Source organism: Amphiura filiformis, chromosome 10, assembly GCF_039555335.1.
Source record: "Amphiura filiformis chromosome 10, Afil_fr2py, whole genome shotgun sequence".
Classification (NCBI taxonomy): Eukaryota; Metazoa; Echinodermata; class Ophiuroidea; order Amphilepidida; family Amphiuridae; genus Amphiura; species Amphiura filiformis.
The window spans coordinates 20,927,824-20,953,149 of record NC_092637.1 but is presented as its reverse complement, the minus strand read 5'-3'; the positions used below and the strand labels follow the sequence as shown (position 1 = coordinate 20,953,149).

Genomic DNA, 25,326 nt, shown 5'->3' with positions numbered 1-25,326 from the left:
CTGTGCAAGTCAGCCATTCTTTTTGTTTCTGTAATTTTTTTTGCAATGCCTCTATCTTAAGGAAGTCCTTTGGGACAACACTCTAGCCTACAAATGAATGTCTCGCTTTATTAAAGAAATCACTAAAATCGTGCAAATGTAACATGCTTTTCCTTCCTTACTTAGGGTATTACTTTTTGCTCAAATACGTTTTATCCTTCCCTCACTTGATCCCCCGCGAACAAAATAGTTCAAGAAGTAAACTTTAAAAAAAATCGGAAATATCATTAAAACTATAACGTGATGTCGGATGCAAGCCTGTGGTAAGACATTTTACAACAAAATTATGAAGTTTGTTCTATTTTAAAACATCTTGTTGATTATTGATCACATGGCTTTAGTGGTAAAATGAGCCGTTCACAAAAAATGGCCAAAACGCAGCTTGTGAATTAGTATTGTTAATGGGAGTATTGAGGAAAATTTAGTCCCAAAAAAGTAATAAAATCGGCTACATAAACATCACCAAGGTCTTGCAGTATCAAACTAAAGCATCCACTTAAAACACACTACGGATTGTATGATCATAGTAACACATACACCATGGATTGCATGGTCATGTAACAAGACAAAGAAGCGATGCATGATGAGAAGCGACTGGGTAACTCATGACACATCAAATTACCATTTCCACATAATTGATGGTGTTCACGTTCAGGTTTATTATTGCATGGATTTTACACAGCACAATATGGGCGTATTATTGCTAGTAGTTCCGGTAGGATGTATAGACGCCTCCATTTTCACCTTTTTAATATTAAAGATACCACTGAAAGCGCTATAAACCTCCATACAGATTTATAAAGTATACTAGAAGCAAAGTAGTGATGTTTTGAAAGACAATCCGATGGTTTTGATCAAATAATAGACAAAGGGTCAAATCAATACACCAGAAAAATGTGTTAAGCTATGTGTATTAGGTGAGGGGGTGACAAATCCAATAAGGGTATAGTTTCTGTTTCGTTGCTCAAACACCAAACCGTGGAAATGTCCTAGAAGTTTCCATGGAAGTAAAGTTAGCCTGCACATCTGTGTTCTAGATGACATAACATGTCATCGAATGATGCTCAGAAAGTGAGTAAGAAACATTAGATTTTTCTATCAAAATGTCTCTGATTATCAGACCAATCCTAATAATGTACTGGTAAACTCTTTACACAAGAAACATTATAAATATTAATTGCGTTAATTGCTGGCAGAACCGGCAGCGATTCAACTGCGTTATAAACTAGGCACAATTACCGGTTTTGTGAGGGTGTAGGTGTTCGACCGCGACAACGGTATGAAGCCATCTCTAAAAACCATTATGCATATACATTTATGCTATTTCATGATAATCAACATTCTTAGTGTAGGCTGTAGATCACATACAAATCGGAATTTATGTGGTTGAGTTTAATGTTAATACTCAAAATATTTTACGGAATACTTAGTCACCTTAAGATTTAGTATAACAGATTCGAAATGCTAGTATCTGTTACTTGTAAAAATAGTAAGAAGTGATGAAAATACTAATGAATAATAATTGAAGAGCTTGTTTCCAAAAGGCGCTAAATCCATGTAAGTGAAATAGGAGAAAATCAAGGTTAAATTTTTGGTTTTAAATGTTAGTTCTCATGTCAGTTACTACAAAAACACCTGTTTTTGAGATCCTGATTATAATGTTTAATTGTAAGTATTCTTTTATTAAACAGCTGGTCGTCTGTGCTTGCTAGGGGTGTACTAGTGTGTGTAAAAGTTTAAATTTTTAACTTTTGTGATTTAAATTTTGATCAATAGTTGCCCTGTCAACAGGAGAATAGTCATATGCAATTTTAGTCTTTAATGGACTGCTGAGCACAGTGATTGGATAAATGGAATTGATCAGATCGAGACACGCTATATAGATTTTTTTTGCGATATTCAAATCCATTTAATGTGAATCATTAAAGCAAGTATTTCCTAATTGGGCAATTCTCTGAAATGTCTGTAAGCAGATACTGCAGTACAATAATCTACACAGCTTTCTGCTTGATTTTGGCAAAAATATTGGTATTACAACCAAGCAATACGTATTATAGGAATCCTACTCCCGATCAGTTTTTGAACATAACGTCCAAAAACATGTGTTTTAGGGTGTTGTTTGTATGTTGTGAAAATCAAACCCAAAGACTTGTGAAAAGACTAATTTTAGGTTATACATTCTAATTGTTCGAAAACACGTTTTTAATATTTTTCTCAATTATTAAAATTAACATTATTTATATATTAAATTGATGTGCAAACTCTTTATCTTTACTCACGATTTATTTTTTCCACTGTTGATTTGAATTTTCTGACTGCAATTGTAAACAAACTTGCCAAATTGCATTTTTGGTCCATTTTTCCTCAAATTCAAAACATAATAAAATTGGACGTTAATGACGCAGTTATTACTAACTAAAGGATTAGGATTGAACTATGCTTCATTTAGCAAAACAGAATAATACTTTTAAAAAATCTATGCTGTGTTTTACTGGAATCGGAAGTAGTTGAACCATATTATGTGACCGCTTTGTCAATTTTCTAAACTCGTGTTTAATTCAGGTTCGTGTTTGATTCAGGTAGTTTATTTAGTTTGCATCGAGGCATGACTAGGTTGACCTTTGATTCAAACGGAAATTCTCACCGACGTGACATCCGGTCATCTATAGTATAGACTTTACAAATACGTAAAGAATGAGAACAAAGGGCGATTGATCTGTCTCGGCATAAATATTTCGAAATCCATAATTGTAACCAATTGCTTCATTTTATCAAGTCTCTGAATATGTATCTACCTGATTGTCTGTCCGTGTGTCTGTCTTTCTGTCTTTCTTACTCTCGTCATTTATTGATCTATTGAGATACTTTTTGCACACTTTTGAACCAATAATCAAATTGAATCTTCTTATAAATATTGCCTTTCAAGTGAAACAATTTAACCTTTAACGAATATCATTTTGGATGGAAGTGAAATCGAAGAAACTTGACTAGCTCAGGTCCGGGAATTTCATTCGATACTAGAGCTCAAAACTGTTGATTTATATGCCTTTTTATCTGCATATATCGATTAACTATCTGCCATCTATCGAAAAGAACACTAGAGAACCAATATACAGCCTGTTTCAAAAAAAATTGTGCAAGTGAAAAGCGCCCTCTATGGCAATTAGAAAATACCGTTGTGACATGATGTTTACATCAACGTCAAGGGCGCCGTCTTAGCTCTTAAATGCCGTTTGTTCTGTTCAATTTACTTTTTTTAATCTCGAGATATGTTTAATTAATAACGAAAGGGTAAAATCACAATTGTGCCACTTTTACTAGGAAAGAGGGCTGCACACAACGCACTGAAGGGTCTATTGTTCTATTGTGTCCGATTTGAGCGCTGACATATTGAAAAATGTTGCCAATCAATATTCATGAAGTCGTGCGATCGACACCTACAGCTGTTCAATTGGGCGACTTTATTGTTAGGTGCTTTTATTCATACATTGGGCGTATTGAGCTGCATCGGTTGGTCCGCAATTATATTTAATATAGTATTATAGGCCTACAAGTATTATTTGCTTTGCTTTATTGATTGATTCAGAAATAGTATGGCTATATGCTTCTCGAGTTATTAGCAAATATATCACATTTGAGGTCCAGGGTAGACTCGCTTGCCAGTCCTATATACGCGGTGCTTATGTAAATTATTATGGTAGGCCTATTATGATAAAACACGATGTGGACCGCGGCTAATGTCCTTAAAAATACTACAGTAGGAGCTATATCATAATTACTTCAATTCCTTATATGTAGGCCTATTGGCAAACATTGTGTAGATTCTTATATCCGCCACACAGAGCGCACACTTCGCCCACAGATATGTGTTCCAATATCTGTGCTTTGCCTATGCTGCTGAACTGTCCGTAGCGAAATGGTAGAGCACAGCGTGTTCACTGAGTATAATCAAATGAGTGCACAAACCAATTTGGGCGCTGCAATAGGTTTGTATTGTAGGCGAACCTCTGTTTTGTGTGCATGCGACAACTCAATCACACCCTTGGGTTGGATTACAACAAAGGGTACCTCTCGCTTGTGTAGACGCTTTCACGTGACTTTCGTTTCATAACTTATTGACAGTAGCCTGCTTATTATAGCGTTAATACGCTGTCAGGTCAGTTACCGATTTAATGGCGGAAGCCCTTTGTCTCAAACAAAAGGTACCTCTCGATGAATAGCGTTTCGGAAACTCAAATAGGCACAAAGGAACAATAGGCGTTACGTAATCTATTTCCTCTCCTTTCTATATTAGCTCCATGGCTGCACATGTAAATCAATGATAGCTGATATTGATGCGTCTATTGCACTCCCCCTTTGGGGATCGTGCATAAGACGCATCAACATCAGCGCGCATGCATTATTTTAGCTTATTTTGTCTAATTTCTCTTCCAACAAGTAATGCGCGCTCATTAACCTATAAATTTGCAATATTTGTTTGTCTTTTAACATGTCTTAAGTGACAAAGAAAACAGTAATTACCATGATAAAATCATTAACCATGTTGGCATGCACATGTATTTAATTTTACAGCAGAATGTGAAATATCTATTTCTCTTTTAATTTGTTTTCATACAGGGTGTCCCAAAATAAAGACGCCCCTCATTGCGCCCTCTTTTCCGCCTATTTCTGAAATATTGATGAAATATATTTTGGTATGTAAAGAAGCCTTTTATTGTTAGCTTTAATAAACCAAAACAATTATTTCAATCGGCTCGTGAAGATATGTCCTTTTAAAGATAAGTACCCGTTTTTCACTCTGTCCATGGATAGCAAACAGAGTGGTTGGGATGGGTCATGCTGTGGAGTGGCCTGCAAGATCACCAGACCTCACACCACTTGATTTCTTCATTTGCGGCAAAATCCAAGATCTTTGCCAACGTATTACTGCTATATTCACAAGTATCCGGCGCACAAGGTTGGTACCCAACGCAATTGATGCAATGAGGACTAGGGCTGAAACCTGTATTCGTCAAGGAGGCAACCAGGTAGAGGGCAGAGCAACACAGTAAACTCATTTCAAAAGAACCAACGACAAACTAAACAGCCCTTTTCAGGGCTACCTTTTATTCCAAAAAGATAAATGACTTATGTTGTCAATAAAAAGAAAGCAAGTGAAGCAAGAAAGCAAACAATAAAGTGAGAAAGTAAGAAACATAACAAAACAAAAAGGCATAAAATAACCGAGAAAAACATAAGTAAAGCAAAAGAAGTCCCATCCCACATCAATGTCGCCCAAATTAATGAAACTTAACAAAATCCATAACCCATAAGCCCACCGGTAAAGCCCATTCCCTAAAATAAAGTTGTTATTTTATAAAGCTATCATCGAGGAATGTTTTATATTCATGCATGGTATATGGACTTTTCAATCTTTGAAGTAGCCAAACCTCATCCGTGGACAGAGTGTAAAACAGATACATTTGTTTAAAAGAGCATATCTTCAAAAGTTATGAGCCGATTGAAATAATTGTTTCGGTTTATTAAAGCTAACGAATAAAGGTTTCTTTACATACCAAAATATATTTGGTCAACCTTTAAAAATAGGAGAAAAGAGGGCGCAATGAGGGGCCTCTTTTTTGGGACACCCTGTATAATACCTGTATCATGATAAAACAGTAAAAACAGTAAAAACTATTTTTATTGTTGTATAGTTGATGCGTACTTTTGATTTTCCGAAGGAACTCTTGATAAACTTGATGCAATCATTGATTTACATGTACAGTCCCCTTGATCTTCCCTAGTAAAAGTGGCACAATTGGGATTTTACCCTTTCGTTGTTAACTAAACGTATCTCGAGATTAAAACAAGCAAATTGAACAGAATAAACGGTATTTGAGAGCTAAGGCTAAGCCCTTGACGTTGATATAAGCATCATGTCACAACGGTGTTTTCTAATTGCCATAGAGGGCGCTTTCCCTTGCACAATTTTTTTGAGGCTGTAATACATTACCATTCCCAAGTTGAAAAACGAACACGTTCTGCAATGTTTGCTTTTTTGATAATGGCCCAAAATGAGGATATTGAGTAATATTCTGCACCAAAAAGTATCCGAACGCTTAATACGTAACACTCTCCAGGAATTTAAGATTGAGACTATAACAAACTAATACTCCACATCATCGGAATATATGCTCAACCTCCTGGCAATTCCTGCTTTCCGGACTACACCGTTGAATATGATATTATGTTAACTTTTAATTAACAGTTTGTCAATTAAACAAAGAATTACCCGAGGAAGCGCATTACAATGGAAGGATCAAACAATCGCAACACTTTTGGCGGTCTCTTTGTATCACAAAATGAGATTAAAGACACTAGCAAACTTTATTGTTTAGACACAAAATTTAAACTCTCACTATGACTTGTACAGATAAGTCTCTTGCTTGAGGAAACACAACTCAATAGTTGGTGTGTCTACCCCTTGCCAGCTCAAGGTCATGTACGCGACGTGACATTCCTTCGATCAGGTTTTCCAAGGTTCCTTGTGGAATATCTCGCCAGCAAGCATTGAAGGCGTATCTAAGTTCCTGCAGGGTGATTGGTTGGTTGTCCATGTTACCTAACCTGCGGGATACTTCTGCCCATAAGTTCTGTATAGGGTTCATATCCGGGCTCAAAGGTGACCAGTCCAGGTGTCCTACATTCTCATTTTCAAGGAATTCCTTCGTAGGTAGGGCTCTGTCCGCCGTAGTGCTGTTATCTTGGATCACGAAATTGTTCCTGAAGTCTCTTCTCGCAAACGGAAGCATAACTGTACCAAGAACATGTAGGTATTGGTCCTGGTTCATGTGTCCTTCTAGCATGTAGAGGTGTGATTTCGAACTACTGTGAAATGCTCTCCATACTGTGATTCCACCACCATCTCCCTGGACTCTAGGCAGGATACAATCCTCAAGTAGGGCTTGACCAACCTGCCTGCAGACCTTGAATCGGCCACATTGTCTGTAGAGGAGGAACCGGGCCTCGTCAGTGAAGATCACATTACACCAGTGGCCTACTGTAAAGTTCCTATGTCTCTGTGATCAAAGTAAACGCGCATGCCGATGTCTTTTCAGAAGTATTGGCTTTCTTATTGGTCGTCTTTTCCGAAAACCTGCACTAACCAGTCTATTTTTCGCAAGTTTCCTGGTAACAGGCGCGTTTATGGACCTCAGCCATTCTGTTTGTAGCCGAGATCCAGGCTTCGTGCGGCCATTGCGGCAAAGTCTCAGGAGCGATCGGTCTTCCCTGGCGGTTGTCTTTCGGGGCCGACCTGACCTTGGTCTAGGTGTAGTAGTTCCGGTCTCTCGACGTCTCTTCAAAATTTTAGAAACTGCACCTTATGTAATTCCTAAAGCGACACCAATATCCTTCTGTTTGTAGCCGTGATTACGTAAGTCAATAACGCGGGCGTATAAGTCTGCGCTCAACTCGCACCTCATGATCAGAAATATCGTATACAACAGACAGATGCAACAAAGTAAAGCTGCTTTCTTCACACGGTAATGCAAAAGCCAATGTAACCTTATGAATCATATCGCTACTGTGAAAAGGATGCCCGATGGTTCATTGGTCAGGCATAAGAAGCCATTGTCCTACATTACGTATTGTGTGATATGGAATGGTACCTAAGACCTTGCCCGTGATCCATTTTGCTAATGGGTCAGTGATGGTAAGAAATCTGCACTTAAAAAGAGAACTATGCAAAAAAAAAATATATATTCCAAACTTTTGTCCAAGACTGCAAAATTGGGTGATCAACGCCATAACATAAAACCAAACATTTAGAGGAGCTATTCACGTGAGTACCTCGGCGCTAACAACAAATCAAAAACATGATATCTACAATAAAATCAGAATAAAATAATGTCTCTATCAAAGTTTCTTAACGGTTGAAACATAAAGAGCGAGACTGATCTTTCTTTGTATTGCAATCCACACATACGTAGCGACAATACATAAGTTCGTACGTAATAAATATACGATAACGCCGCCGAGTATAACGCAATATCTCTTAAAAGTATGTGTTTAGATTGTTCATTTTTGCGCGCCACCCAAACTTCAAATTAAAAGTGAATACCTGAACGCTTACAATGAATCAAAAACATGATATATACAAAACATTCATTCCTCTTTAAAAGTTTGCTGAAGGTTGAAACAGAAAGAGCAAGCCTGATCATACTTTGAAATGCAATCCACTCATACGCAGCTGCAATACCTAGGTTCGTATGTAATAAGCCTAACGCAATATCCCTTAAAAGTATGTGTGTAGAATTTTCATTTTTACGCATTACCCAAACCATAAAGATAATATTTTGCTTCCGGATGTTATGTTTCGTCAAAGAGTTTCTGACCACTTTAGCTTACTTTCAATAAGTACTGTTCCAAGAACATCAAATAATGCATGTTTTCACACGTGTATTTCATATGAAAGGCAAAACCGCGACTGTGCAAACCATCCATTAGTTTTCTGTTTCTGTAGCATTTGAATAATCTTTAGCAGTATGCTACATGTCCTAAGGAATTCCTTGAGGATAACAAACTAGTCCACAAACGAATGTCTCACTTTATTGCATAATTCACTTATTTAGTGCAAATATACTGCGCCAAAATAGTATCCTTACACTTTCCAAAACTGAACCATGTTGGAATAAATTTGATTTTTAATAGATGCACTACCTCGTCCGGCATATTATGACACCCCATTGAATCCAATGTGACTTCAAGAAGCAAAGTTACAAGCATTTGATTAGACGAAGGTCCTGTTTTAAAAGTGACAAACTGGTCTATTCAAAACTCCACGGACTAGACATCTGGTTTGAGAGTGGTGAATGACTAAAGGAACAAAAGTAAACTGAAACAAAAGAACTGACAAATTAAATGAAAGTTATACAAAGTAGAGAGAAGTAAAAATTGAAAATAAAAACTGCTTTCAATAAAGCTTTATTGAAAAAACTGTGTTTTCTCTTTGTTGCGTTTGTTGGAATTTTTTTGCGCCTTGTATAGGCCAGTTTGTCACTTTTAAAACTGGACCTTCGTCTATTCAATTGCTTGCAACTTATCTTCTTGAGGTCACATTGGATTCAATGTGGTGTCATAATGTGCAGAATTAGATCTATTAAAAAACAAATTTATTCCAACATGGTTCAGTTTTGGAATTGTGATTATTTTTCCAAGTGTAAGGATACTTTTTGGCGCAGTATATATAATACGGTTGTACTGGAGAAGAGAATTTGCCAAAATACCTAGTAGGATATTTGTTATCCTTCCTGACGAAAATTTTAGTGCCACTCAATAAGCATGGCGAAACAAATAGTCCATGAAGTAAGCTTAATAATTTTGAAATCAGTATTTTGCGAAACTGCTTTACTATACAAATACGAATAAAATGAGAACAATGGCCGCTTGATCTGTCTAGCCATTAATATTTCAAAATTCATAATTATGGTAACCGACTGCTATTACTTGATTTAGTCTCTGAATGTTTATTTACCTGTCTGTCTGTCTTCCTTGATCATTTCTGTTATTGATCTATTTACTTACTTTATACTCACATTTAAGCCAATATTGAACTGGAATCTACAATTATTTATTTTTTCAAAACTGTTCTTGTCAATTTCTGGAATACTTTAAACAAATTTCATACACAAATGATCTTCTTATACATATTGCATTTTCAGGTTTAGGCATTGACCTTTGAACAAATTTAATTTTGGATGAAAGAGAAATCGAGGTAGCTTGGTTAGCGTACGCCCGGGAATTTCCTGCGATGCTAGAGCTCATAACTGTTGATTTATATGCCTCATTTGTCTGCATATCTCGATTAACCACATGCTCTCTATCGAAAAGAACACTTTATGAAAAGTTGCTAAATTACCTAAGAATACTTTTGTTCCACTCAATAAGCACGGAGAAAAAAAACCAGTCCGTGAAGTAAACTTAATAATTTGGAAATATCAGTATACCAAGAAACTACTTTAATCTACAAATACGTATATAATGAGAACAATGGCCGCTTGATCTGTCTATGCATTAATATTTCGAAATTCATATATAATTGCAACCTATTGCTCTATTTCATTTAGTCTCTTAATATCTATTTACATATCTGTCTGTCTGTCTGTCTGTCTGTCTGTCGGGGTGTCTGTCTGTCTGTCTGTATGCCTTCCTTGATCACTTCTCTGGAATACTTTTAAAAATTGTTTACACAATTGAGTCTTCTTATACATATTGCCTTTTAGGTGACACAAAAAAGTATTTTTAAGCATTGACCTTTAAACGAATATAAGTTTGGATGAAAGGGAAACCGAAGAAGCTTGGTTAGCGTACGTCCGGGAATTTCCTTCGATGCTACAGCTCATAACTGTTGATTTATATGCCTCATTTGTCTGCATATCTCGATTAACTATGTGCTCTCTATCAAAAAGAACACTAGAAAACCAATATAATACATGACCATTCACAAGATAAAAGACGAACACGTTGTGCAATGTTTGCTTATCTGACAATGGCCCAAAATGAGGCTATTAGATTGAGTAATATATAATGTACAGCAGACATCGGTTGTTTTCTCATCATTATCTAAATATTTATGCTCAGAGCGTCGCCTGAATTTATCACAATCCCCAAAACTAAAGTTCGTTAAGAGTAACGCCCAAATACATAACACCCTAAGGGATTTAAGATTGAGAGTATAGTAATATTACTCCAAATGATTTGAATAATTTTATGCTCAACTTTGCAATATGGATCCGTGTTTCGGGATAGCACTGTTTGATATGAGAATATTTTGATTAACTAAACAGGCGTGGCCTTCGAGAATATCACGTATGTTTCTGATCACTAAAAAGGTGTACTTATATGACAGAAAGCTGTTTCAGTTTGCCTCATATTACACAAATTCATTTTATTTTATGCCACAATTTGCCCATATACCTTTACGATGTACAAATAGATAAAATTGGGTGATCAACGCCATAAAAGCAAGCATTTAGAGGTGTTATTTACATGAATACCTCAGCACGTACAATAAAATTAAAAACATGACATATATAACAAAATCTGAACAATGTCTCACAAAAGTTTCTTGAAGGTTGAAACAGAAGGAGCTAGCCTGATCTTTCTTTGCAATACAATCCACTCATACGCAGCTGCAATACATAAGTTTGTATGTATTAAATATATGCCTAACGGAATATGATCCCTTAAAAGCATGTGTTTAGAATGTTCATTTTTGTGCATTACCCAGACCTTGACGATAATATTTTGCTTCCGGTTGTTATGTTTTGTCAAACAGTTTCTAACCACTTAAGCTTACTTTCAATTTGGTACGGTTTCAAGAACACAATAAATGCATGTTTTCACACATGTATTTCACATTTCCTAGGCAGAATCACGACTTTGCAAACCAACCATTAGTTTTGAATGTTTGTTGTATTCAAATCTTTAATAATATCCTAAGGAATTCCTGGCTGCTAACAATCTAGAACACAAATGACTTTTTTATGAAAAAAGTTGCTAAAATACCTAGAAAGATATCATTTATCCTGACGAATATTTTATCTCTACTCGATAAGAATGGAGAAACAAATAGTCCATGAAGTAAGCTTAATAATTTGAAAAAAATCAGTATGGCGCGATAGAACAAGGAAACTATTTTACAACAAAGATTATTAGGTTTAGATTATTTTAAGACACCTCTGTCTCAATTGATCACGTGGTAATGTAATGACAATAATAGGGGTAAGGTTGGTTAGGTTTTGGAAAAGGTGCAAGGTTAGATTAGGATAGGAGTATTAGGGAAAGTTATGTATTTAGTCTCCAAACTATTATTCATTGAAACTTCCATCGCACTGCTAGAGTCAACACATTTTTCTGATTTTTCCAAATACATTGGCATTATAGCCAAGCACGTCATGTGATAGAAATCCTAATTATATATTTGAACCGGATCATTTCTCGCTTTTGCCGGATTTTCTAAACACTCGTGTTTAATTTAGACTTGTGTTTATTCAAGTAGTTGTTTACTTTGCACCGATGCATGGCCAGGTTGCGTTTTTTAATTCAAAGAGGAAATTCTCACTGATGTGACATCCGGTCATCTATACAAATACGCGTAGAATGAGATCAAAGGCTGCATGATCTGTCTGCATATTATTTTCGAAATCTATAAATGTCACCTATGATTTGTTACCGACTCCGACTGCTCTGTTTTATTCGTCGTGTATGGTTATCTTCTCTTTCTTTCTCTCCTTTCTGTCTCTTTTATTTAGTTCATCTTCGTCTATCTATCTTTGTCCCTTTGAATTAGTCTTTCTCTTTCTCTATTTATCGCACACATTATCACTTTCTCTCTGTCTCTATTGGTAAAAGGTTTTTATGTATCGTATCTCGATCTAATAAGTCAAGGGCAAGATGATGGTTGATCAAAATCAATTTTTAGATTGTTTTTCATATCTTAAAAAAATTATAAAAAGATAGTTGCACAACATGAAAAAAGAAATTACTTGTAGGTACGACAATTTTTGAATAACAGATATTTCTGTAACACTTTTTATAATATATTTTATATATTTTATAATATATTTACTTTACTAATATTTTGAGAAGACTGTCTCACATCATGATTATTTTTATTGATCATTATAATATTTAATCAAAGGCAATTGTATTAATTTAAGAAACTGATTATTGTGTCTCAAACATTACTCTTAATCAATGTTATTGTTTACCTCTTTGTTGCAGATTAACGTTTCATTATACATTCGTCGGTTGAAAGACAGTTGGAAACAACAAGATCAAAATGGCTAACGATCCCTCGTCATTATACGAAGGTCACACAAGGGCCTTCCGGTCTCAGTCGCTCGACCCGTCCCTTCTCAGTGTCAAAAGGTCACCGTCGCCAAGGACCAGAAGCCCTAGATTTAAACTCCGCGGCAAACACACAACACCACAGCGATCACAGGATATAAAATATGAAGGGTCAGAGACTTTCGAGGTTGATGTCAACACCCCTGTTCATGAGAATGCGTCGACGAGTTTAACTGAGCGAGGAGTGACCCCGGAAGTATTTTGGCAAACAGCTGCGAGGAGATTATTAATGGAAAGGAAGCATAAAAAGAATGCGGAACAAGTGGAAGATGATACTTCTCCTAAGAAAAGGATAATACGAAATGGGTTTATGTCTAAAGCAGGTGTTGCCATGCGGGTGTTATCGGACAAAATGGGCGCTCAAAATACACCCAAATGGCAGTGTATATTCAACCCACGAGTGTGATAATCCGGACAAGTGTACATCGGATTGTAAGAAACGTTTGTTTACGTCTAAGGAATTGGAATGTGAAGAGACAACAGCTGTGGAGAAAGAATGTGAGGAATGCTGTAGTTCCTATGAAGGAGCGTGTTCGAGGGCGGCAACGATTGTCAAAGGAATTATTATACCGAGTCCAGTAACCCGATTTAAAGGTAAGTTAAATAATTATTAATGTTGGATGGTTCAACCAACACCTCATTACTCCTTGAATAAGTTCATCAGGACTGTTAGGTATCATACTATTGGTAAATTTTGTTTTAGAAGTCCAATAATTTCCTCACGTTTGTAGACGTTTCATCTTCCGATCGAAAGACTTCATCAGTAATGCGATGAACCAGCAACACTCCTCCTACTCTCATCTCCAGAGTGTACAGTGTATGTATACGGTCAGCTACTGTAAAGAACTGTACACTTTGGAGATGAGAGTAGGAGTGTTTCTGGTCCATCGCATTACTTATGGAGTCTTCCGATCGGAAGATGAAACGTCTAAAAAATCACAGTAATACATGAACAAAATATGCTTGTCCCCCGAAAACTCCACCACCCCTAAATTGTAATGCTTCCGCCACCACTGGATAAAAATTAGATGAAAGTTAACGTTATTTTATCAGGTGCTTACTGGTCGATATCCAAAACACTCGTAATGCTTCAAAGAGAAATGGAATGTGGTGCTGCAATATATATTATTATCAGCGTATGTGTATTAAAAATGTCCTTTCATTAAAGAGTGTTCTTTCCAGTCAAAAGCCAATTAATATTTGTATAAAATTATTTCACAGAACCTGAAATGGAAAGCATTTACGAACATTTCTTCCGAGCTCAAAGAAGAACAAGCCTTATTTTCTTAAATGGAATAGAGATTTTAGCTAAAATCGCCGTGCTTCTCCTGCAGCTGCTTATTTACAACGACTCATCATATTCAAATCCCATAACAATAGGGTATATTGTCTGTACCGCAGTATTTCTATTGTGTAATTGCATACTAATTATTGTCATCTACCGAAGTACCCATCACTGGAAAGTATTAACAATGGCGGGAATTTCAACATGGGTTTTACAAACCGTGCAATTGACATTACTACTCTGGTCGGAATACCATCAAGACACAGATTTGAATCCTACAGCGGATGGGTTGTGGTATGCGATGTACGTCATATTTAGCTCCTATACGACACTTCCGGTGAGGACGTATGTTTCATGGATCATGGCGTTTTGCACGACTTTGATAACATTAGTGGTTCAGACCGTCGGAGGTGCCCATTCTACTAGAGAGGTGAGTGCTTTATGTTTCTTGATATATCCCCTGATTGTGATTGGAGCACAAAAAGGTCAAGTGCAAAGGTTAAGTAAAGGTCGTTTAGGCAGCCTATGCGGTTAGCCTTTTTGTCCCCCCAAGTTGAATTGTCTCGTATGTTGATCAACTAATTTGAATATTGAATTCCCTTACTACTGTAGAACCTTTATCTGACAAGAATCACAGTCATATAAGAAACATACATGGGTGTTAGTAAGTCACAATGTGCACCTGGGAAAGATTAAAATGTGTTCATCCTATCAAGTATCAACCCAGAGAACTAAGTATATTATCCTAAATTGAGCTAATCACATGAGATTGTACGAAATTGTTGTTATTCGTTGAACATTGTGTTATATTCTGTCCGAATGTATATATGTGACCGAAAACTGCGAGTTTTCATATTGTGCGTTTTAATGCCAATCAAAACAAAACAAAAAAGTGCAAAATTAAATCACGTTCACATTTTCTCCCTGCGACATGGGCTATCTTTGGATGTTTGTGATAGGAACCTGGGTCATCCATACGCTTGAGTAAATCATATCGTTGATTGATTCGGTAATGTTTCATTTCTTGGCAACCATATAAAGTATGGCGTCGCCATTTAATTAACACTTCATGTGTTCTACTAACATATCGATATATAACTCACCAAAAACAAACAAGATGCTTCAACACAAGGGCTTATAGTAAAATTTGTATCTCGTTGTTGGGAGAGAACTATTTCTTGTCATTTTTCTTCCTCCGGTCTCATTTTTACATTTTCACAGAACATAATAAAATTGTAGTGAACTGCAAGCTGCAAAATTAAAATATTCTGATTTCACTACTACCAGACAAAGGAGCCAGACCCTAGAAAGTTACCAGAGGGCATGTATGTTCATACCGGTCCATCCACCTGTTGTTAATTAGTCAATAATGACATATGGTATGAATACCCCAGTAGAAATTCTAGCTGTCAACTTTCAAAATCTGCTTTCAAAACTTTATAGGAAATGTACGCGTGATGTTATATCTAGCCTGGCTTGTGCATTTAGGTCTGGAACCCAAGCGTGTGTCCCTAAAGGGCCAACCTTGGTAAACACAACAACAAATAAACATGTTTTCTGTTGTCAGGAGGATGGTCAGATTTTTCTACATGCTGTTTTCACTCTGGTTCAATTATCTTGACCTATAGTGCATACAAATGAAGGTTCATGTAGCTAGGCTATCCTATTCACCACTTCATAAATAAGAAACAATATAAGAACTTGTAGGTCACACAAGTGAATGAATTCACACACTTTATACTGCATTTTGGCTCACAAAGTTTGAAAAGATTTTTATGAAAGTCGTACAACTAATACTAGTACTAAGCATTCAAGTTAGCTCAATCGTTAAGGCGTTCGACTATGGTGCGAGAGGTTGCGGGTTCGAACCCTGGCGGTGCCTAGTATGCTCTCGTCGAAAATTGAGTTAGCTTGAAATTCCACTGGAATTCCAAGGAACTTACTGTTAATTGTTTCGTTGTAACCCGTACGAAACTCGGGGAGCTGATCTTGGCTGCGATGGTTATCTGTGGAATGTCTAGGGTGTGCGCTCTTGTAGCAGCAAAGTCCCTGATTTGTTGTTAAATGGTTTATGGAATGATGTGGGGCCGTAGTGGTCAGCGACTACCTGTAAAGTGTGCTGAGGCTTGTGTTTCAACGTCTAGGCGTTGTGCCTGTTGTTTTTTTTTAATTATTCATTGTAATAAGAAAGAATGAGACATAACGCCTTTTTTATTATAACTTTCCAGAACTATCCACAAGTACATCGCAGATGCTTATGATGATAAGCGTACTGAGGTTTTACATGAACTTGAATATGTAGAGATGTATACATTTATTGAAGAGACACATTAAAAGGGGATGCTTTAAAAGATTCTAATGTCTTTGTATTTTTAATAATATTCCAAATTTCCAACTAAATTTCTTTTTGTATGACTTTAAGTTAACATTTCAAAATGCATTCCGAGAGGCCACGAAACATTTTCCGTGTATAAAACAAAACACGGTTTCTAATATTTTAATAGAATATTCAGATTCTGTTAACTCACTTTAAATTTGCGAAATTACATTAGACGCAGTGTTTGCTTTGGATGTTATTGTAAGCATCCATGGGGACGTGGAATGTTGTTCTTTTTAAAAGTCTGGTTTCAGGCATATTAAAAATCCAGTATTTGCAATTAAATGATGGGCTAATCCATTTAAAGTTCACACACCCCTGTAGAATATTTTGGAGATATCTTCCACAATGTAGTATGACTTTCAAATGGAATGAACACATTAGGTAACTCCATTTGAATTTCGTGTACCCTCTGAGAGAGATTCAGCCTGAATCTTCTATAGAGAGAGAATAAGTATATACACATAGAGTTGGTTAATGTACTAATTCCATTAGAAATTTTTAATCCCTCTATGGAACATTTTTCCAAAATGGTGCGTGATAATGCCACTTTCTTTAAAACTTTTTGTTTATAACCATTCTGCTAACAAAATACATATCATACCAGATAATTTGGTATGCAGACATTTTGAAGTAGGCTCCTCCTAAGGAGAGCGAGTTGGCGCAGCGGTTGTTCCTTCGCCTTGCATCACTGAGGTCCCGGGTTCAAGCCCATGCCGTGCCCAAGGACTCAATATGCATGCACCTGGTTTATCCCGATTCCATGCTCGCTCTCGTAGGTTTTCTCTGGTATATCCAGTTTCCTCCTGCTTTCAAAAAATCGGTGATTATTTGTTTGGTTATCAAAAACTTCCTTCACCCAATGGAATTTGGGGACCTGCACAGATAATTGGTAGATGTTGCAATCTAAGTGCGGATAGGTTTGCGCCAGGTTCGGCCGCAACCTAGTTGATACGATCTGATTGTGAAGAAACACCATGACAGCGAAATTACTGCGCTTTGAGTCCCCAAGATCTGGAAAAAGACGCTATAATATATAAAAAATCTGAAATATACTTATTTATTTATTTAAGGGAAAACGTAATATCTGCGTGTGATTAGCAAAGCATACACGGCGTTTTATTTAGCTTAGTAGAAGGGCTGAATATTCAAACCGTCTTATCTCTGACTAATAAAAATGATTGCCCTGAAACGTATGGTAATTTTATTGGGCAAACCAGAAACCGTAATATCAAAGCGTTCAACTTTCTCATTATGCTCGATTGAAGTTATGCATAACTGCTCTGATTTGGCAAGAATCTTGTTTACAGTTAACTTGAAAGTCTCTATCCTGTAAGCACGGTCTTGTATATCAAGACACATTGTCTCTAGTTACAAAGATTGACTGTTATCTGTGTTAATTTCTGGCGTTGGTTCCCCATTGGGTTGCAACATAAGACACGTTATTTACGTACTGTACACGCCACGCAGATAAGGCCATAAATAAAAAAATATTCAAAAATCCAATTCAGTCTTTAGTTACATCCCAGCAAACACAAAACGTTTTCGACATTATTCGCAAACGGTTATAAAAGGTTGTCAGAAAATATTTAAATGTCGGGTTATATAAAGGGTATATTAAGGGTATAAAACGTTTTCATAACATTTAAAAACAATTTTTGATAATCTACTGTCCAACAAACACAAAATGTTTTACAGAAAACGTTTAAATGTCGGGTTATATAAAGGGTATAAAAACGTTTTAATAACATTCCAAAAACATTTTTGAAAACTTAATACAAAACATTCTAAACAGAATGTTATTTTGGGGTTGAAAAAATATTTTGCGAAAAAAGTTTGCCCAAAATATTTGGAATGTTTTAAAAATGTTTTCGTGACCTTTATATAACCCGACATTTAAATGTTATTAAAGCGTTTTGAAGAAAACATTTTAAGAACATTTCTGTGTTTGCTGAGTGCAAATATTTTAACATTTTAACATAATGTTATTTAAGTGTTGACAAAATATTTGGCAAAAAACGTTTGCGAAAATAGTTTACAATAACATTTTTAAAAACATTTAAAAAATATTGTTATAGTGTGTTTTCATATAAAACGTTTTAAAACGTTTTCATGACCTTTATATAGCCCGACATTTTAATGTTATTAAAACGTTTTTACTTAAACCAAAAGCCAAAATATAACTTATTTATAGTGTTTTTAAAACGTTTTTGTGTTTGCTGGGATAGTATTGTAACGCCTCTTGCAAATAAACATTGTTATTAGCCAATGTCTATAGGTTGATCACAAATTTGGAGTTAAAAGTCATTAAGGGGTCACTTCCGGTCTAAATCCAAATACCTTCAACAACTTTACTAACCAAGAAAAACATTTTAATTTTTAAAAAACTGCTGACCTTCATCTTATTTTTTTTCTCAAAAATGATCCAGAGAAGACTAGAAAAGCACTTGACCGAACAAGAAACCACACTGATTGAACCATATGGAGTGACTTTGCTGTAATATTTCGACTCATGATATTGCAATGTAAATGTTAATGTTGTGTTTGTGTTGTTATTATAAGAATCGAGAGGGAAATTCAGTGTTATTCTTTCCAAATTGTGACTTCTCCTCAACATACACGCGGGATGTATTCTTCAGAATGCTGCTATTCAGAATTGTATACCCAAGACTGTCTCAAAATACTTAATGTATTGCTCAGATTTGGGATAATAGGCCACTCAATGTAAGCATTGCAAAATCTCCCAGCATTAACAAATTTGATAAGTCATTACCAATCGCATTGTATATCCATCTACATATGAAGCAGTCTTTATCCCAAATAGACCTTATCGAATAAACTCAACCGGAGTGGTATAACAATTGAAATGACATGCATGATGGTTCAAAGATTCTAAGTGAAAAACAGAAAAACAAACAATAAATTAATTAATTAATTGATTAATTAATTAATTAATTAATTAATTAATTAATTAATTAATTAATTAATTAAATAAACTAATTAATTAATTAATTAATTAATAAATAAATAAATAATCATCTGTGCAGCTCCCCAAATTCCACTGGGTGAAGAAAGTTTTTGATAACCAAACAACTAATCATCGATTTTGAAAACAGCAGGAAACAGGAGATCCCGGAGAAAACCTGCGAGAACGAGCATGGATCAGGATAAACAAGTACACGTACAGTCTTTGGGCAAGGAGACTCAGTGGTGCAAGCCTAGGCTCGGTCTCCCTTTATAGCTAAATCATAATATTATTTAGTTACTTCTAACTGCCAATAAAAGTTATTACTATACCTCATAAATATGTATTAGGTAATCCAGACATCTAATTGGTTCATAACGCTAGCGTCCGAGTACGGTATTTTGACTACTTCCCCGCGCCTGTGCAATTACGCGAACGCGGGGAAGTTGTAAAAACTTCCGCACCCCTACTACCACACGGTGTCTCGACCCCGCGCGTCACCGTTCCTTCAGACGTAGCATTATGCTACACAACGGCGATTCTGCAGATGCGTTTATCGTGAAAATGGCGTCGGCTGCAGTTATTTTGCCGAGATTACCGATGGATTTGACACGCGAATTTGACATTTTATGAAACAAAATGTTATTTATGGAAAGTTAAAAAGAAAATCTGAATAATATAGGCCAAAATGTAAATATTGATTGAACAGAAATCCTGCAATAAAATCAGGTAAGCAAAATATTGCTTATTTACCATGCCGGCCGGCACGTTGACTGGTGTGTGTTTTGACTTTTGTTTACGATTTTGCTGTGATAGTGAAAATATTTATGAGGTATAGTAAAACAAATACGACATGTTTCATTTCGGGAAGTAATCAAAACTTCTGGTCCCTAGGTGTTGGATGATTTGACTACTTCCATCCGCTGACGCGTCGGGAAGTAGTCAAATCATCCAACACCTCGGGACCAGTAGTTTTGACTACTTCCCCTCAAAACATGTTGTATTTGTATAATATCGGGACAATTTTGTTGAAAAGAGGGCCAAAAACATGCGCTTTTAGTGTATTTTTCATTATGCTGTAACATTCAATCCCCAAGACTGGTAATAAGACTAATTTCAGGTCATGCGTTCTAATTTGTGGAAAACAATGATCACAATTGACCAAAATTAACATTAACAGCAAACTCATAGCCAATTTAATGTTGAATACTTAGACTAATTTTGTGACTGAAATTGTTTGAAATGATACAAAATTGCATTCTTTTTGCCCATTCCCCTCAAATTTCAAAACTATTAAAATTTGACTGTTTTTGCCAATTAATTCTAACTAAAGAATTACAATTTAGCTATGTTTTACTTGGCAAAATAGAATATTATTGCATTTAATTCCCCAAAAATAGTGCTGTATTTTTATGAAATAGGGAGCAGGTATTTTATTGTTATAAATTTAGTTTAATGCAGCCAAATTTATATTCTAAATACTCATCATACTTTTATCTTCATAATGATAACAGCATAACGAAAACAGAATAAACAATATTGAGCGCTCGCCCATAAACACATGTATTTCATGACATTGCGATATATTTATTAAAAGTTACTTTAGGCGAATGGCGTAGCCCATCTCAATAAATAAAATGAACCGATCAAAAACTGTGATTTCCCGCGAGAATGTATTGTGACAAAAAACAATCATAATATAAAAGCTGAATGATACGAAGCGACGTGGATAAAAAAATACAACGAAAAAAATACATTGACTGAAAATAAACTGATGAATTCGTAACAAACATGCTCCGGGTTACAATGTTAATTAAAATCGATTCTAACGATTTTTCATGAGCAATCCATCACAGTGCTCGGTATTTCAAGTATTTGTTTATTTATTTGTTAACTTCATCGCCATGATCGTCGCCTAGTATGCTACTTGATGGCTATGTAACGTTTTCGTTAACATACATTCATTGTTTGTTGCATTTCCCCATACAGTTTTAACATGCTTTATAAACTGACAGAATTTGGAACTGACAAACAAAATTAAACGTAACCGATGCTCATAGTGCATTAAAATACTTCCTATTAAGGGAGGCTCTTTGGACAGTCAAATATCTGACTATCCCGCCTAAGGTAATATGGAGTAGGTGTAGTAGTAGGTGTGAGGTATGTTATTATGATTATAAACTAAAAAACTAGTAATAAATTTATATCAAGATACACGATACTTCCAAGAGTTTATTTAAAAAGTTAAACCAGATGAAGTAAATCGGTGTCAAATTCACGCATTACCATGGTGACCGCGAGATCAAATATCCTTTGTCCATGGAAAGCGGAAATCAGATCTGCTATAATGGATCTTATTTGAAAGCATCGCCAGAAAACTCAATTACAATGCATCTCTACCCGACATGCAATGCGTTGTAAATGCTGTGATAAAATATTTAAAACTACCATTTGCCGAACAGTATTTTCCCGATCCAAGGAAAAATCCAATATTTCAATGAACCTTATGATTTCACAAAGAGCAACCAAACGCATCCCTGAGTTTTGCGGACTATTTTGTTCTCAATATTTGAGCACAAACACCATTAGCTCAGACACCACTCCGATCTAAATGCCCAAAACAACAATATTAGGTCCACAAGAAAATTGCTTTCCATATAAAATTATATTAAAGGCAAACTCTGCGCACTGCATTGTGGGGTTGGTTCAAATGCTTAGCAAAACCTACATGTAACCTGAACTTACAATGATCAATGCGAGATGACTCTTAAAAACGCAATTCGATGAAAATATAGTGTTAAAATGCAGAATATACATCATTGGTATGGGTGTAATATCACACTCTTTGAGTACCTCTTGCGTTGTCGAAAACCTCAAATGCGCTTTTTTAAAAATCTGTTTCGATTTTTAGTGGTAATAAACATAAAAGAGTGATGTTTTAGTGATTTCACGTGCTCCTTGAATTATCTGTTCACATTATATAAATCATCTCTGTCATGTTTGATCAAGAAACTTCACTTATAACTAAAATAATGTTTATATTTCGTCTGGTGAGATTGTTGATCTAAATTCCACTTCCTTGCAAAATTTAAGATCGTACGTATTTATTCTCTATATTTATTTATTCTCTTATGTAAAATGTCAACATTCGTCTTTATTAGGTATTGCATTGATGTTTACAATTTGCACGATTTACTAGCAATAAAAGCTTCTTTCTAATCAGACGATTTCCTGATTGCACTCAGTGATTTCCCCTACAGGAAAACAAAAAAGAGGTCATCCGTTTGCTGACTTGGGTATTATAGAATCTTGTATTCTAATAGCCTATAACAATGACAAGCAAACCTATAGTTTAAAAAGATCAAAACTGATATTTAACATGAAATCGCATAATTATGTTCGCGAAACTATCGCATTAGAAAGTTCAATTGATGATGTTAGAGTAATTAGAAGCCATTAACATTTAAGAGAATATATAATTTGCGTTTGTTTATGAGGGGAAATGCAAAAGATTTCATACATAAATTGACCTATTTTGTACAAGTGGATATTTTGTACAAAAAGCTTCTCTGTGTACTTTAAGATGGGCCCTTAAAGTTAGAAGTAGTTGTGCGCCTTTTAAAATTTAAACGAGTTTTGTATTTTTACCTCATACCAAACATGTCCCACACGACTTGAGATCTCAATTTTATGTGACGCGAGATTTAAGCAAATGAGTTGTGGGTCGCTTAAGTGGTTTTGAGATGTGTCGGAAGACGTGATCAAGTTGTTTTCTATTACAATGTTGTATCACTAGGATCCACAACAAGCTCATCTATCAGAGGAACAGTTCTTAAACCCCAATACATCTGCACATTTATTGAATGACCTTTGAAGATTTGGGTACTAAAACTCATACTCTGCAACTTGAGGCAAAATTTTGCACTATGATTATGTAATTGGGGTATTGGACTATGCCATTGGAATGAGGCTCTTGTGGTCCATGTTGTATGCAGCTTGGAAGATGTGTCAGAAACGGAAGTCTTATTTCAGTCATTAAAATATTAAATTTGATTTCGCGTGGAAAATTACTTATATTTGTTAGACCGTGTAACGTATACATCGTCGTAAATACTAATTCTTAAACACCTGCCCATCGTCTCCAAAGGTAGCAATTTTTACCGAATTTAACACTGTACTATTAAAAAAAGCCTTGGTTTTCTAACTACTATTTTTCACGTCGTAGGTAAAACAAAAAGGTGAAAAATATCGTTTGTAGCTAATAAATCAATGGACTATTTGCCACCGATGGCCTTGTAATGGTCGTTTTCATTTGCTACATATTATAAAAAATCTTCAAATTGGATAATAACACCCATGTGTGTTTAACCTAGGCACTACATAATAGTTTACACACACGCAAAATATCCATACTAATATTGATCAACGCATTAATATTCACCTGTTATGAAATAAAACGGAAGGAAGTGGGCAAATCAATGGTGTTTTAATCAATCATTCTTGCTATGTGTATCTAGTTTTGTAACGTTACATTCTACGAATTGCAGAGCAGAATCACCTTGATTTTTACAGGTGATTTTTTGTAATAATTATAAACTCTAATAAACTCAATACATATTCTACAATTGCTAAAAAGCTAGGAGAGTTGCGCTCCAAAGTAAGAACACGTACCTGTAAAATATAAATCGTTTTGCCATTTACCATATTACCATATCAAATGCTCCCAAAGTAACAGAAAGCATTTGCTGATAAGTAAAACAGCGGATTGTGCGTTTTAACTTAGGGGTAAACTAACAAAGCCATTTACACAAATAACACGATAACACGATATATATACATATCCGTACTGATTTCGTATGGTTAAGTTGCATGGCTGAGCAAAGACACTTCAATCCGACCTATTTTACACTAGTTAGTAAATAAAAAGGTCTTGTTTAGACACTTTCTGACCATTTTCCGCAACATCCGCGTGCATCAACAGATAAACGTTTCAGAAAAAGGACTGTACGAGATACATGTTATACAAACACTCTGTCAAATATGATACTGTTTGTTCGTTTATAGTCATATTACTATCGAAAACTCACAAGAAATTAAGGATTATTTTATTAATAATTTAATAATGACTTTTGTTATCTCCATTCAGTGTTGGGTGTTTGGAAAATCGTTCAATGCATTGAACCTATAACATCAGATTAAATCTTAATTTCAGAAGCAAATCTGGTGTGGTGTAAAGGTTAGCAACTATTTTAAACTGTTGCGATTTGGTAGTTCACGGTAACTTGCGAATGGTAGTGAGCTTTGGCAACATTTGAATTGATCATTTCATAGCGAGTATGTAGAAGAATTCAAATATCACATTTATAATTTTGTAGGCCCTGTGGTTCTTAAGTTATATGGCTGAAACAACAACACTTTTGTAAAACGTACATAACTCATTAACAACAATAAATCAAGCAAGTTTTCAAAGAGTGCTTTGTAGAATGAACTTTTGCAAAACATCAAAGTGTTATTTTTCAATAATATATTGATTTTGATGAAAATAGATTTTTGGCTACTTCGGCCAACAATACATCGTGCACCCTTAAAGCTTGTTTTCTGATCTTTACAAGCTCTACAAATATCACTTTTCATGTTTCGAGTTTTGTGGGAACGGCTCACATGATAACATGTAATTCACTGTACCGTGTAGTAGCAGAGAATGCAGAGTATTGTGTTTCTTGTTGAGTAAGGTTTAATGCGAATATAGCTCAAATTCCATATGACTAG

At 35.5% G+C, this 25,326-nt stretch overlaps 1 protein-coding gene across 1 annotated transcript in view; it reads left to right on the top strand.

Moving 5' to 3' along the window:
* Positions 1-25,326, top strand: part of LOC140162636 (adenylate cyclase type 8-like) — a 177,496-nt gene that overhangs the window by 78,569 nt on the left and 73,601 nt on the right. The window contains exons 2-3 of the mRNA XM_072185911.1: positions 12,805-13,524; positions 14,152-14,645. Of these exons, the coding sequence (XP_072042012.1) occupies positions 13,233-13,524; positions 14,152-14,645 (786 nt within the window). The 5' untranslated portion in view covers positions 12,805-13,232. The remainder of the gene's footprint in view (positions 1-12,804; positions 13,525-14,151; positions 14,646-25,326) is intronic.